The sequence below is a fragment of the Homarus americanus genome, unplaced genomic scaffold, assembly GCF_018991925.1.
Source record: "Homarus americanus isolate GMGI-L3 unplaced genomic scaffold, GMGI_Hamer_2.0 scaffold31037, whole genome shotgun sequence".
Taxonomy (NCBI): domain Eukaryota; kingdom Metazoa; phylum Arthropoda; class Malacostraca; order Decapoda; family Nephropidae; genus Homarus; species Homarus americanus.
The window spans coordinates 4,110,403-4,126,793 of NW_024722227.1; the positions used below are offsets into that span (position 1 = coordinate 4,110,403).

At 38.9% G+C, this 16,391-nt stretch overlaps 1 protein-coding gene across 6 annotated transcripts; it reads right to left on the reverse strand.

Annotated features, from left to right (window-relative positions):
* Positions 1-1,861: 1,861 nt before the first annotated feature.
* LOC121862313 (ileal sodium/bile acid cotransporter-like) lies at positions 1,862-15,614 on the reverse strand. Of its 6 annotated transcripts, none has more exons than XM_042360471.1 (8): positions 15,363-15,614; positions 11,150-11,552; positions 9,459-9,719; positions 5,632-5,770; positions 4,958-5,093; positions 4,681-4,762; positions 3,998-4,218; positions 1,862-3,140 (listed from the first exon to the last, which is right to left on the reverse strand). In XM_042360471.1, the coding sequence occupies exons 1-8, from the start codon at positions 15,473-15,475 to the stop codon at positions 2,930-2,932; spliced, it is 1,566 nt and encodes a 521-aa protein (XP_042216405.1). In that variant the 5' UTR covers positions 15,476-15,614; the 3' UTR covers positions 1,862-2,929. The 6 variants fall into 6 exon arrangements, with proteins under 6 accessions (XP_042216405.1, XP_042216403.1, XP_042216408.1 ...); XM_042360469.1 differs by having other exon boundaries at positions 5,632-5,803; XM_042360474.1 differs by having other exon boundaries at positions 5,632-5,803; positions 11,150-11,375; positions 15,363-15,612.
* Positions 15,615-16,391: the final 777 nt, after the last annotated feature.

Consider the following 16,391-nt stretch of genomic DNA (forward strand, 5'->3'; position numbering starts at 1 on the left):
TGGCAGCGGGTTACTGATCTGACTTTCTGTCTCATTTACACACAATTGCAAGGTCTCAATTGTTTCTCTTACTATTGACAACACAACATACAGTACATGCAGTATATCGTTTCTCACTTTTTATTTATTTTTGTATTTTTTGTATTATGGTTCTTTATTATTATTACTACTACTACTAGAGTTATTATTATTATTTTATTTTTTATTATAAATTTTATTTACTATGAATCATTATTATTATTGTTTATTATTAGTATTACATTTTCGCCCCCCAGGCCCCGATGTAGGTCAGTGGCCTGTGCCCGGGTGGGCTAATCCTTGAAAGAAAAAAAAAAGAAAAAAAAAGAGAGCATAACTAACTATAAGGTCGCCAAGTTATCATACAGAACGAATATAAGTAAATACTTTTTCACACAGAGGGTAGTAGACCTCTGGAACGGTCTACCAGCCCAAGCTGTGGAATCGAGAACAGTACGAGGCTTCAAAACAACCCTTGACAAAATTATCAGGAACAATGGAGGGATCCTACACATGCCACTGGCCTTCCCTCGGCATGGCCACCGCTGGTGGGTGGCCAGTAGGCAAATAAGAAAAATGCCCAGCCAGCATTATGTTTCTGTTTATAACTCATTCAGTGTAGACGATGCTCTTTTCATCAACGCATGGAGACGTCGTCTTGTTGTGACTGGGCCACAAGGTCAAACTAAGTCCCGCGTGAGTTTGCACTGCTAGTGTTGAACTATTAAACCTTGTGTGTGGATGTTAAATACACAACATATCAAAAATTATATAAAACTGTTACAGAAATGCTACATTTTATCTTAATCTATATTTTACGATGAAATAGTGTAATTTGATATATATTGCATATTTATTATACGAAGGGTTGAAGTATCAATCCATCAAGCAAATAACAGATGAAAACAGAAGCATAATTATTACCAATGTTAGTAATGTTACATGAATATTGTTATGGCAAATTCCCGATATGCTCAGAGTGCACGTGAGTCAATTAAGTTGCGACCATGCTGGAAATAGTCGGTCTTCATGAGTTTATAATGCAATTAATCAAAACCACGAAGAATTATTTGCAAACGCTTGATATGAGCAAAATTAAAATATTATTCTCAAGATATTTATTTTTGATACTACATCATTATGAAGTCCACCTCTTGGAGCATCAGTGACATCATTAGGGGTCGTATGCAAGAACAGTTAGGGGGTGTACGACGCCATTTACGATGACCTTCTTGCCCTGTTCTTGTTTCAGGAATACCACCTTTTCTAAGCTCTGGAGAGATCTCGAAGATTCGATATTTTGAATACGACAGGTACTAGCTAATAATTCCCACCAGGAAACTTGATTCGAGACTCCTCCAAAGCTTCGAAAAGTGCAGTTCCATGTGTTAGAGGCGATATTGCTGAAAAAAGATCAGGGCAAGGTCAATGTAAATGGCGTCGTACACCCCATAACTGTTCTTGAATATGGCCATTTTGGGGATGGAACTGACAAGGTTTAAGCATATACCAGGGCGGCGGCGGCGGATGTTGTCCTACGTGCTGTGCATTCCGTTCAATGGCAGCTGTGGTGCGCTCCTGGAGGATGTAGGACAGGTCCAGGAACAATGAAAAGTCAGAGTGTAAAAGGGCTGAAAAGGAATTCCAAAGGCGAATTGCAAGCGAAGTCAAGTCAAACCCAAAGGCTTTCTACCGTTACGCAAAATCGAAATTAAAAACGCGAGTAGGCGTATCGGATCAGAGGTTTGAAGATGGTAGTTACACAGACTCGGATCAGGAATAGGCAGAGTCGTTAAGCAAATTCCTTTCCTCAGTATTCACAAGAAAGGAAGCAAACACTTTCACTTGTAAATGTTTTTATAGCAAATATTTGAAATTTTGTGTACAAGTTTCAGAAGACTTTAGTTAATGAGAGGGGAAAGTCGGAACATGTCAGATTACTAGGAGACCGGGCGATTAGTTATTTTGTTATACACTGTTGACAAGTACAGTACAGTAACTGTACTGGGCATGGACGGCCTCTTGAATGTACCTGAACATGATCCTGAGTTAAGTCAAGGACGATACACAGTATTTGGGGTATTGGTGTTCTATTTTGATTGATATAAGCTGTACAGATGGTCCAATATTTATAGTATATAGCAGTGTTTACTCTCTTGAAAATGAAAGGAAGTATACACAACAGGCAACCCACTTAATTATAATAGATATATTTGTGCATTAATATAAATAAAAAGGAAAAGCTATCACAACAACAGAGATAGACAAAACGGATAGTTCACTACACTAGGCAATGGACAATAAAGCATTAATAAATAAGTGCAGTATAAGTTATGCCCTTAACATATTATAATACTGTACTCCTATTAAAGTACTGTGATAATATATTCTAACGTGTTAGTAACAGACGAGTGAGGGTCGTCGTTAGGTGCATTTACACCAAACTTTGTATTACTGTATATTGTTTATACCGACAACTACCACCCTAGGTTATGACATACAGTGTAGAGCTACAGGAGCTCCACATTACCCCCTTCTGTTATACCTCGGCATATATTTTCTGACGCCATAATTCAGTCACTGTTACTGTTAGGTCAAGTGACTTGTATTTCCCATCAGTAATTATATTTTGGGACAAGTATATTTTTCTTTTCCAATGGGACTAGACCACCAGAGGAATCCGTTTTATATTAAATTTTGACTGCAAGCTTACATTCTAGAAGTTACCTTTTTTTACGTTCATTTATAACGAAAATTAGTAGGAATGTTCCAAATAAACTCAGGGTGATAATACTTTTACAGGTACCATAGGGTCATAAATCTTGTAAATTCGGCTTTGAAATAACTACAGTATATCAACATTTAAAACAAGCGATCTTCTGCAAACACTACTTTCTCGGTAACCTCTTTGTCAGTGCTTGTCTCCACTCAGTAGGGATATCGATGTCTCAACAAATTCTGTAGGATCTTTAGAATCAGGCGTCAAGTTTGTTGGTTGATTTGTGTCATGGGTGGGGCAGCATCCACAGTAGTGTCTGGCTATTTCATATACTCCGTAACTTAGCATGACTGGCACTGCGGTCAGGAAGATCTGTGCGAGGGCAGGGAGAGCAGCCAAGTCACTGCGGAGATAAGTAAGTTTCTATTAGTGATTAAGTCTTTTTTCTTTTCTTTTTTAAGGGGATTAGCCCACCCGGGCACAGGTCAATGACCCACATCAGGGCCTGGGGGCGAAGGTATATAATAAAAAAAATAAATAAAATAAAATAATAATAATAACAATAATAATAAAAAATAAAAAATAAAAATATATATATACTACTACTACTACTACTAATAATAATAATAATAATAAGGGACTATAAATAAATGCCCCCCAAAAAGATCATTATAGCGAGAAACGATAAATATATGTCGTGTTGTCAATAGTAAAAGAAACAATTGAGACCTTGAAATTTTGTATAAATGAGGCAGAAAGTCAGATCAGCAACCTGGGACTTGGTCACAATTTTTGTGATGCCATATGGCAGCAGGGTCTACCATTAGACAACACATTATGCTTTCAATATCTTTCCAGGCGGTAGTACCTCCCTGTTTTGTATTAAAACATCACTGCATACCATTTCCCATAAAATACACCCATGTAAATGGTTAAAGGTGTTTTGATTAACAGGATAATTAGGATTAAATTCTAAACTACTAACTGTCGCAAAAGAAAGGACCCTCACCTAAAATTCATAACTTCAGTCCTTTCACTTCCTTTGGTGTGTCACATTATTTAACATTTACACAAAGAGTTGTTTGGTGACAGGTACAGTCCTGTATGTTTGGCACTAATTCCTTTCACACATATGTTTGTTTCTAAGAATATTGTGATCTATGAAACAGCATGAGTGTCTAAGAGGTGTCTGTGTGATAGTTTACAAACATAGATCTCAGTTTAACAAGTATCAGGGTTACATTGTGGACAAAAACTCACCTCTCAGGGGTTGGTAAAGACAGTTTGAGAACAATGAAGCAAACACCTGCATTTTGAAATGCTGTCTCAATGCTAATGGCGATGATCTTGTCACGTTTGAGGCAGCAAAGTTTGCTCATGATGGCACCGAAGGCATAGCCTGCAACAGTTATTATCAATCCAGCCAACAGCATTGCACCATTCATCATTAAAAATGCCTTGTAGGAACTGTATGCTCCAATCTGTTGACCGAATATTCAAGCTGACATAATGAAAGGAATCATGAAATAATTGTAAAAGAAAAAAAAAGATATCATTTAAGATAAGATGATACAAAACTGAACAAATACTGTCATGAAGCAAAAATAATATATATTATTGATATGGTGGCTTATCTTTATACTTCTTTGTAACAGGAAGACAGGAAATACTGCACTGGTAAAAGACCTCTTGTGATAGTTCACAAAATATTTACAGTAATTATTTATTGAGGTCTAGAAATTACTTCTCTCTGAGAGTTAATGTTCCATGCAACATGTTGTAAACTAAAAATGCATATCTCATCTTTAACTCAGTATGTTTACCACAAGAGAAATAGGGGAGTGATCCTGAATACTAATAGTGGTTGTTGTGATACAGTTGTGGCTATCAGTAATGGGCAAGAGAGGAGGGGGAAGATGGTAGAGATGGTAGAGGTAACTCACCGCCCCAAATAACACGAGGATAAGCACAGTGATGGGTTTGATCAGACGGTTGGAGATCTCTGCCCACCGGGGCCGCTTGTACCTGTAACCCAAACACATTACATGAACTCTTACATGGCCACATACTCAACGTCTAAGTAATAGTATTATGTTCACAAATTATGAATCTTTTATCATTACATATCGAGTTATTGTACAGTTATTTTAATTATTAATATTAACTAAATGTCTGTTTTTAACTAGAAGAGAAAATGGAAAAAAATTAAGAGCAACTTACTTAATGAACATGCCTATGCCAGTGGGTACAGTGAGGGAGACAAGGGAGATGGCCAGGTTAGCGAAGGGAACTTTCATGTAATTGTTCTCGCTCGTGAGTGAGGTACCCAGTGTATACATCCAGAGCGGCATCATTCCTGCAACACCCCGTAGGCACCATATCGCCAACATTATCATCACACATACAACACTACATATCCATCATACCTGTAACTCCCCAGAACAGAACTAATCAAATTCAAGAAGCAAGATTGGCCAAGTTAAATAATCAAGTCGTCTGGAGGAATGAGCATTTATAACCTTTTGCTGAAAATGTTAGTGTTGGTGGTGTGTGTTAGTTATCTGCTAGCTGGGGAAACCAGAAATTTAATAAGTAACTGATTACAAGACCCAAGAGCTGATCCACATGTGTCTGTTAGTATTTGACAAAGGCTGTAAGCGCTTCTCCTTTGCCAGGGTGTAAACTAAGCCCGCGCTGCAATGGTGCAAACCTGAAATCAATATTGAATTTTACCCATGTCTAACAATATGAAGTGTGTTTATCTTACCCCTATCTGTTAGCATGCTAATATTACTCTTACCATGACTTTCAATGCTGACACAACCTACCCATATCTGTCACTGGGGACAAGTAAACCTACCAATGACTGCCACTTAAGGAACACACCGACATACCCATGGCAGATAACGTTGAGATGAAGGTCATGGTGACAGAGAGGTTAAGGTCACCACTGAACAGCAAGGTGATGAAGTTACTCAGGATACCGCCAGGACAACACCCCAGCGTGAACAAGCCGAGACGTTGCAACGGGTCCTCAAAGATCAACCATCCAATTAAATAAGAAAACTGGTAAAACAAAAACATTTACTAATTAATAATAAACTAGAGTGGGATATGAAAGAAGTACGAAAACTGGTAAAAGGAAACAAAACACGTGCTTAGTGTTCAATATTTGCAAATTAGTATGAACTACTGTAGAGTGGGATGTGAAAAAATATTTGCTGTATATCATTATAGTCTGTTCACTCAAACTTTGCAACAGGCCTAGGGTCAGTTTGTAGCGAACGGAGTCACTACAGTTCTGATATTTTAAGGGATTGTAACTTTTGTGTTGATCTCTGACAAATTTCGCACTTGGAGAAGCAAAAATTAGCATGTGAAACGCTCTTGTAATAAAAATATCATAGCGGGAACACGAAGACGATGAACAAGTTTAGCAATGGAAACGCCCTTGCAGCGTGACGTCACACAGTACGTTTCATGTTAATTTTTCCCCAACTGCGGAAAGTATCATAGATCAACACATAATGTTATCGTCCCTTAAGATATCAGAAAATAAATACCAAAGCTTAAATACTAAATAGCTATTGTTACCGCCACAGTAAGATAAACTAGAAGAGAGAGAGAGAGGGATAGCCACAGTAAGATAAACTAGACGAGAGAGAGAGAGAGAGGGTGAGAGGAGAGACAGTGTTAACGTTTAGTTAGTTTAACAAATTTATTGACAAAGCTTGTAGTACAGTTTGCCTATTCTGAGTAATTCAGTCAGGTCTTGACACTGAGGGTGGTATCACTTCTCACTGCCACGCAGGACAGAGGTTCATACACAAAGCAATACATCATATTCATTAACAGCTATACATGTATAGAGGTCAGATTCATGTGGGTAATGTCACTGTTCACTGCCATGCAGGACAGAGGTTCGTACACAAAGAGATGCATCATATTCATTGACACTATATATAGGTCAGATTCATGTGGGTAATGCCACTGTTCACTGCCATGCAGGACAGAGGTTCGTACACAAAGAAGGAAATACATCATATTCATTAGCAGTACGACGAATTTTACTGAGGTGTTTAAATGGGCGCGTCGGCCACACTGGTAGCAGCTGTGGCGGACAGTCTATCGCCTTCTACTGTAGAGACAACAGCTACCAGGTGGATATTATATTTGTTCTCGTTGGTCAAACCCTAGACCCCAAAACGTGAGTATGATTGTGAACTATTAAATCCTCTAAGAACTCTAAATAACTTTAATAAGTGTATTCATGTACTGTATATTGATCATATTATACAAACTGTGTCCTGATGTATCAGCCTTTGTTATATGTGAATTGTTCTTTAACAGGTTTTGACCGAATTACACTCATCGCGTCAACGACAAGGGTCTTATTATCCAGCACAAACCAATAACGCTCCTATGAGCGTTAACAACTCTATAGTGACTTCGCGTGTCCGTCCGACAGCCTATCAGCTACCTTGCTATAAAATGACACTAACCTTCACTTACAGAGCTCGAGTGAACAGACTATAGATCACAAAATGCATAACTGTAAATATTGAATATTTCATTAATAGTGAGAAAATTTATCATCGTATTTTTTATCCTGTGTATTATTGCTTCTTTGAGGCAACTGCTTCTTTCGTTTCATTCTCTCACGTGTTCCGTAATTTATTTTTCATTTTATTTGCCATATACAGCACTTACCTGACCATAATTGATACCACTTCCTTCCGATACGTTATTATTGTCTCCTAACAGGTGTTAAGTGAAAGTATTTATATTTATAGTTAAGGTAGAGTCTCAGTGTAATTTTAACCCTGTTTTTGGTTATCGTATTTGTGCTTTTAAGTTAACCACTTAGGTGTATTTTTACATCTTTATTTACCAGGAAAAATTCATCTTACGAACTTTGGAGAGTGCATCGCCCTATTGCTTTCAATAATTGAGGTGGATAATGCCTTTAATGTCAAGAGTTACAGCAGATAACGTAATATATTATATATAGTAGCATCCTGTAACTCGTGACGTCAAAAATCATGAAGTAACTATACTATGACGTCGATTTAGCCCAATAACGTCATTGTTTTACACGACAGTACGCAAAATGCTTCAACTCACAACCTGATCCATGATGCCATAATTATAGCGAAACAAAAACTAGAACGTGATAACAATATTAACGGCCTTCCTGGGGAAAAAAAACATCACTATCGTCCTTAATCATTATCATTAACACTATTATCATTTATAAGTGTGTTTACGATGTCATACTATAAACCCGGTACTATACTTCATCATATTTTTATATTATCAAACGGTATTTATTTATTTTTTTATTAAAGTCGCCTGGTCTCCCCAGCAGCAACGCCCCCAGTCATTCCTGAATAAAACGATACCAAGACACCGTCCAGATTAATATTTATTCAGACGTGAAATTCACCAGCATGTGTCAGTAAATGTTTGAATCCAGGCCAGTGAATGTGTGTTGCCACCCTTAGTGACGTGAGTAACTGCGAGTGTACCACTGTCTTGCCCTTAAGGGGTGAGGAGCTCGAATCTGAACATGGTTATAGTAGATTGGTTCATCCGTGTCCGTGTTTGTGTGTGTGTGTGTGTGTGTAAACCATCTGGTGTAACAGGAATAATCCAGTCTGTTACACAAATTGAACCACTACGGCATACCATATACATATTATAATAGAGTGCCCGGTACTAACTTGCTCTCGCCATCATCAGGCATCAAGTTTTCTGACACGAGCCGCAAGACTACTGAACAGTACTACTCCGGGTTTATTGTGCTCAAAACACTCTACAAAGTCACGTCAGCAGTGTGTAGTAGGTACAGTAGACAGCTACAACTATCTGTGCAGGTGGGGGTCGATATGCTCCGAAATTTTACGTGAGTAGTGACAGCCCTCATGTACCAAAATTTATTGTCCATGGTCTCATAATGTTTCCCACAAAGTATGCACAGATAGTTGTTTTAGCTACTGTACATCTTTATTAGTACCGGTTCTTACGTCATACAAAGGTTACGTTGTACACGTGTACTCGCACTCCAAGTCAAAATAAACTTATGCAATATGTATGATATCCTCAGATGCTACTGTTGTAACTCTTGATCGGGAACTGATTTTAATTGACTTTTTTCCTTCACTAACCACGTTTTAAGTAGTACGTATTACAATGATAGCTATTTACATATATAACTCCAATAGAATGACTGTGTTTATTCCCCGGGCACAAGATATTAGTTAAGGTCATTATCCACTTCAATAAGACATCTACTACTGCTGTCCTCTGCTAGCTATGGCCAGCAAGATTTAAAACACTCAATCTCAACACCCCGAGCTCCTAATGTAGGGTGTATCGTTAGTCATATTTCTAATTTATGAAACCTGATATTTGATATACTGATACCTGCATTATTTAGGACGACTCATTTCAACACAAACTGTATAAATATATGAATCATGATTCAATACTTTGATATATAACGTCAGATCTTATGTATCGGTTTCAGGGTGGGGACTTGATAGATTTTTAAACACAACCTAACTGCCAGGACCCCCCCCCCCCTCAGAAGAGTGTGAGTGTGACGTCACCCAGTACTTCCCTCCACCTTGCTTCTGGTCTCCCACATAGTGTTCCTCCTGTATCTAATGACCCATAGAAAAATTGGAGGATGTTCGTTACCAATCACTGTACAAAATACCTGAAACATGGAAATAGTGAGTGAAGTTGTGTGCAGGCAGCCGGTCACTGGTGCCTCACCTACCCCGGGCATGAAGGCGAACTGTGAGAGGAAGCCACAAACGGGCCCCACCGGCTTCCTGAGCACCTGCCAGATGAGTTTCAGATCGAGCTGGCATCCCATGTTGACAGTGTTACAGATGAGGAACAAAGTCACGCCCATAATGAAGAAAGAGTCCAGCAACTTGGCACTGCGGTCCACCACCACCTGCAACACCAACACCTGCAATCTTAAGAAATAACCAGTGAAATAAAAGTAACTATAAACAGAGTTCCCCACGAAAGACTAACACGAAAAGTGGAGGCTAATGGAATTGGAGGAGATATTCTAAAATAGATTTGGCGTGGTTACAGGACAGGAAACAGCGAAGAAGCATAGGGTAATGTCACTAGTGGAGTACCCAAAGGCTCAGTACTTGGACCATTACTATTTATTATATACATAAACGACATGGATATAGGCGTAGACAGCAACATAAGTAAATTTGCCGACGACACTTAAACAGGGCGTGTAATTAAATCTGACGAGGACTCCGCAAAACTACAGGAAGATCTAAACAAATTTTTCGAATAGTCTGAAAAATGGCAGATGAAATTTAATGTGGACAAATGTAAAGTACTTAGTCTTGGAGATGTAAACAAAGAAACCAGATATCGGATAAACAACGTTGTTATCGAGAAATCCGACTGAGAAAGATTAAGGAGTAAAGATTAATTGGAATCTTAAACCAAGTCAACAATAGGTATTTACGCGAGACAAACCTAACAAAGTACTTGGATTCATACAAAGGAGTGTTAGTTACAAGACTAGCGAGACCACTTGGATTACACGGTTCAGTTCTGGTCACCGTACTACATAATGGATAATTATAGAATCCCTAGAAAGCATTCAGAGAAGGATGATAAGACTAATCCCGGGCATTAGGAACCTTGAGTACAGAGACAGGTTAAAGCATCTTAATTTGCACTCGCTTGAGAAACGTAGAGTGGGGGGCGATATGACTGAGGTGTATAAATGTAAGTCAAGACTAAACAAAGTTGATATATCAAATGTAATCAAACTATCCAACCAGGAGCGAACTCGTAACAATGGTTTTAAAGTAGAGAAATTTAGATTTAGGCGCGAGATAGGTAAACATTGGTTTGGAAATAGAGTAGTGGATGAGTGGAACAAGTTACCAAACATTATCATTAACTCGAACATGCTAAGTAGCTTCAAATATAGGTTGGACAGATATATGAGCGATTGGGGTTGGGTGTAAACGGGGCTGCCTAGTTTGGGCCAATAGGACCGCTGCAGTTTCCTCCATTCTTATGTTCTTAAGTGTGGCGGCTCACTGGGAGAGGGACAGGCTCACGTGACAATGCACAGAGCGAGCGTACAGTATTTGGGACTTCCGTCTGACCGACCTGGCGTATACAGTATTGACCTTGGTTGTGACCACAATACCTACCTGCAAAGTTTCTTCACATTTCGTTCTTATTAAACACCAGGGTAGTCTACCTCACCTGGTGTTGGTGTAGACTACCTCACCTGGTGTTGTAGTAGACTACCACACCTGGTGTAGTGACATCCACACCTGGTGTTAGAGTAGACTACCACACCTGGTGTTGGAGTAGACTATCACACCTGGTGTATGTAAGGACACTCACCACTACGTCATCACGCAAGAGGACGCCAGGCAAGAACTGGTCGTCGACGTGGTTGACGGTGAGGTAGAAGCTCAGTCTGGTGTGGCCCCAGTAGTAGCCGCTAACCATTACGGTTTTGCAAGCCGCCTCCGTCACCTCCTGCGCCGTGAACTGCACCGGCGTATTCACGATCTTCAGTTTCCACTCCTCGTCCGGCACCACCCGCACCACCAGCACCGACCCCGACCTGTTGAGGGCGGCGTCGAAGGCTTGGGTAGTGTTGAAGGTGAGAGAGAGTGTGAGGTTGTGTAAGGTGTCCTCAGGAATTCGCAACACGTCCGAAGGATACACCAGCAACTCCAGGCCAGTACATCCCGTCGTCACCATCACGGCCAGCACTGTCAGACTCCACCTCATGGTTCCTCTAATAAAATACCTTAGACAAGTTACATGTACTGATCACAGTATTGTATTGCACTGCTTATTACTGTACTATTAATGTAAATTTATGTTCACGTATCACTGCAATAAATCTCTGAAAAACTGTTAAGCTGGTTTCTGCAAGTTTCTTAACCAATAAAAACTAACCAAGGATTAATTTAATCTTTCGTTCGCCGATCCTCCGAACTTGATTTCCTGTTGATTATTTGACAAGTGTTAACAATTACATTACTAGTGCAGATCTACAACAATAAAAGAGCCTATGTGTCAGCCAGTAAGCCCCACAACTCCAAGACCATGAATCCTAGAGACCTGAAACATTGATAGCACACTAAGGGGGCCTTGGGGTTGTGCGCTCCAGACTTAGTTTTTAGATTTGGCTTAAACAAATGGATGGGGTAGGGGGTTAGTTCATTGTGTCACAACCACAACTCATTGCTGCTAGCCATAGGCGCTGCATCATTAATCCGTTCTGGGAGATTTCGATATCCGTATCTAGCCCAAGTATACCTAGTTCAGTCCCCAGCCGACACTCATCAAGCATCTGCCCTACTCTCTACCAAATTCAGACAATAAATCCACTACAGTATCAGAGACTTTGTCTATCGGACCCTTCAGTTTTCCGCGCCCCAGGAAAACAATGTACCTTAACCACCCCCACCTCCCCTCATGCATGTGCCCTAGTGACATCCACACAAACATCGTCTGTCGCCTCATAAATCATGCACCACCATGTGGGTTAAGACAGTACAAGGTAATCTCATGTAATCTCATCACGTTGATCCACACATGTGGGTCATGTGTGTATTCCCGCCACACACACACTGTGTCAACCTCCTTATTTGTTCGTGGTCTTACTGGCTTCTTGATCCTACTGACTTTCTGGAGTCAGAATTTGTTTATCACACACCAGTTAGTGACAGACCCAAAGCAACACTAACATCTATCTATAATGTTTACTGTGGGGTAAACAAATACCGCTCTTTTTAGTGTAAAATCTTGAGAAGTGTGGAGTTAAATTCCCAGTGTTTGCTTGAGACAACCCATAAACAGTCATAAAGGAATCGTATAAAATAAACAAGGTACCGAGGCTGTGCTGGTTAGCTGGTGAGAGTCAGTCCTGCTGTCTCACCTTAATATGTGAATAACACCTCAGACTTCTTTTTTTTTTTTTTTTAATTTATTGGGCACCCCCCCTACATCCTTGTGTAAGGTGAAGCGCAGAAGCGTTTACAGCGCCCAACAGGGAAGCATGCTAAGTTCATGCTTGCCTTATGTCTCATGAGTTAAGGGCGTAGAAGCCTGAAGAGTCAATGGTTTATGTCTAAGCAAGTTATTGGAAGTTCCAACAACTTGTCCCTGAACACGAATTCGCAGCTTTCGACTTACAGCAGGTACCTACTTTGCTGCTTGGTGAACAGGGACCAAGGGGACTAGGAAGAGTGTCCAAACAACTTCCACCGGCCCGGGAATCGAACACGTGACATCTTGCTTGCGAGGCAAGAACGGTACCGCTCTACCACCAGCTCCCCCCACCTCAGACTTCGAGTCAAGTTAAATTTGTCGAGCTTATTAGCGTACATTCATTTGTTCAGGGTAATTTTACAGTCGTGTGGGAATGTATAGTATCACAATATGGAAATTTCCTCTTTGGAATTCACAGTTTAGAATATCCATTACTGTGTGAATAACATAAAATATCTAAGTTTGGGTATCAAAAAGCTTAAATATGATTCCAAATATATGATAACGGTAACAAAAAAATAAAAATCATTGCGATTAAATGTCGTTTATGACAAAAAAAAGAGTTGGTGTGTCAATGAAAAATTAAACAGTTTGAAGATCCAATTAGGTAATCCAAAGATACCTACAATGCATTAATCCTGAAGACATGGCCAGGACGGATAAGTAAACGTCAATATGCTCCCCTCAGCTCCTTCCTTATAACGGATTTAACTCCCAGGCATACTCGCTGGGGAAAAACTAGCGAAGTTCATTCTATGGGTCCGTATCCAAGTGGGGTTCAAAGACAAGTCGAACCCACCTTGAAGGATTATATGCCCTACTATGAAACAAAATGTTATGTGTAGCTAGGCTGTGTTAGCGTTCAGATTTAGGTCACAATTACTAACTGAACTCAGCAGATTAACACGACTGTAGTCAGCAAAAAAACAAAAAAAACATTATAACATCTTTAAGACTGTTATAAAGAAATGGTTTGAGTAACTATGTGAGACGCTAAGCATACCTTGTGATATGTTGGTAGCCTGTGGGTGGGTTTTTGGCCAAATGCTAATTAAATAACAACTCTAATCCTCTATAGGTTTCAGCATACATAAAAGTTGTAAATTTTTAATTGCCGTACAATAATTTCGATAAAATCTAAAATTCAACATGTTCTGTAAGTAGTGTTATTTTCATATTATACTAACATATATATATATATATATATATATATATATATATATATATATATATATATATATATATATATATATATATATAAAAGAAACCTACAAACAATACATAACACAAACGAAAGCTAAGGTGACCCATTGTTTCCCTTTTCCTGCGTGGTTTTATCGAGATTGATCTTGTCCACGTTTCCAAATATATATATATATATATATATATATATATATATATATATATATATATATATATATATATATATATATATATATATATATATATAAACTTAAACAACATGAAACGAAACATTTTTACGGGTATTTTACAGACTGCCTGATTTGACACAATGAATGTAATATATAAATCATTGTAGGTGCACGCGATCCATGTAGATATAAATACATAGCGAAAAAAATACCAAGCGCTTTCCTGTAATTCACATCTCCGTGGGTGAAGTCTGACCGTCGTGTACCCTTGGGTAGGACATAGTTTAGGTTACTGAGTTTCTAAATCTATTTTGCATCTATTTACCCGCGACAATATTGTTTATATCATCCTGGGATGATGCCCTGATTTCCAAGTATAAGGAATGAGTTGCTTAAGGTGATGCTGAAACCATGTATTAGTAATTATCACTTTGCTTTCCTTACAAAAAGTCAATTAATCTTTGTTCTCTCTCATACCTATACTTCCCAACCCATGAACCCATACGATCCTACTACATATAAGCATAAACGAGGAAAACTGAACAAGTAACCTGTTGCACATAACGATGCACAGTAGTATGTACAACGGTGTAATGGTCCTTTCATATATTACATTCTAAGGATAGTTATGTTTCACGATCATATGAAACAGAAAATATAGCAGGGTTTTGTCTGTTTTAACTGAGAACTATCTGGAACATAATTGGTCACAGTGGCTAAGTATACAATCGGATACTCTGAAGTCTTAAGTGTTATACCAGTTTATTACAACTGTGTGTTCTATTTATTGTCATACAGAGAAACCACAATGAATTTTTTGTTAAGCCAAAGCATCCCACAACCTACACTACCAAATAAAATCTCCCAAGTCTGGGAGCCTTTTATCAAAAAAATTATCCTGTGATTGTTACCATTGTTATATTTGTTGTATTTTCAATAATGATTTGCATAATTTTCTTTCAGCTAAACAGAACTCAATAATTAAATCGTCAGTGTTACAACGAGAATCCAAATAGAACGTTTTGACGGGGGGGGCGGGTTGATGTTGTGATACTTTTTTGCCGACGGAACAGGTGTGGAGAAGATGGGGAGGAGAGTAATGTCCCTTTTACTAAGCCCACCATTATAAAATCCCGACTACGGGTGTTTTAAATGGAGAATAAAACGTTACTTACATTAGACACGGTAGTGGTTTGGGAGGGGAGATGGTGAGGATGTGAGAGGGCGAGCTATCCCAGCCAAACTGCGACCACCAACCTTTCTCTCTAGTCTCTCTGCTTTTACTCATGCCCACTGGTCTTCGCTCACGTGTCACAGGGTATCGTGTCGTTTCGCACGTTATCCCGATTGCCACAGGGCGTATAGCTCCGCAACTTTTCCCCCTTGTAAATTATTTACAATAAATGAGTAACTAATATGAGTTGGATTTGGTAGGGTTGGTTGCTTAACGCGAATGAGACTCGGGATAAAACAATCAAAAACAAAAAACAAAATGGTGTAAAAATAAATCAACTAATGGGAAGAATGAAATAAAAAGAAAATATTAAGACACCCTACCTTAGTTTAACACACATACACAGATATGTATATCATACTCATCAATACCTTACAGAAATGAGCATCTGTTGGGCATTCTTGGGTTTGGGATCCATCGAAGATTTGCCAGCCAACTGTGTTTAGTCTTCAGTTTTCACACAATATTCCGCGATGTTCACTTTTTTTTCTTTTAATGTTCTACCGTGGATGAACTTCAAAACTGGCCGAGTCACTGGTTAATGTTAGGTTATGTGCTGGAAATTTGAGGGCCAAAAGTAACAGCATCTTAAATCACAGGAAGGTTTGATATTAGTACTCCGTCGGCGGAGTAACAACACTGCCTTGTGAAAATGAAACAGGACTGATAATTGTTTTCTTCTGGGTTTTCAGTTAAAACGTTTAATGCACAGAATGCAAATCTGTTGGATATGGAAAGTAGGCCATGGCCTCGGCTCCTTTGGTAAATATATAAAATATGCTAAAATTAGACACTTCAATTTGGGTTTACACTTATTCACACCAACGAGTTATCAATAAACAAACTTTAGAGACTTTACATGCTACAAATTTTATGTATTGTACTGTATGTACTGTACCTCTTACAGCCATCAGCATGAAGATCCACATCACAGCAGTAGTCATGTATGCACTGTACTTCTTGTGCATCC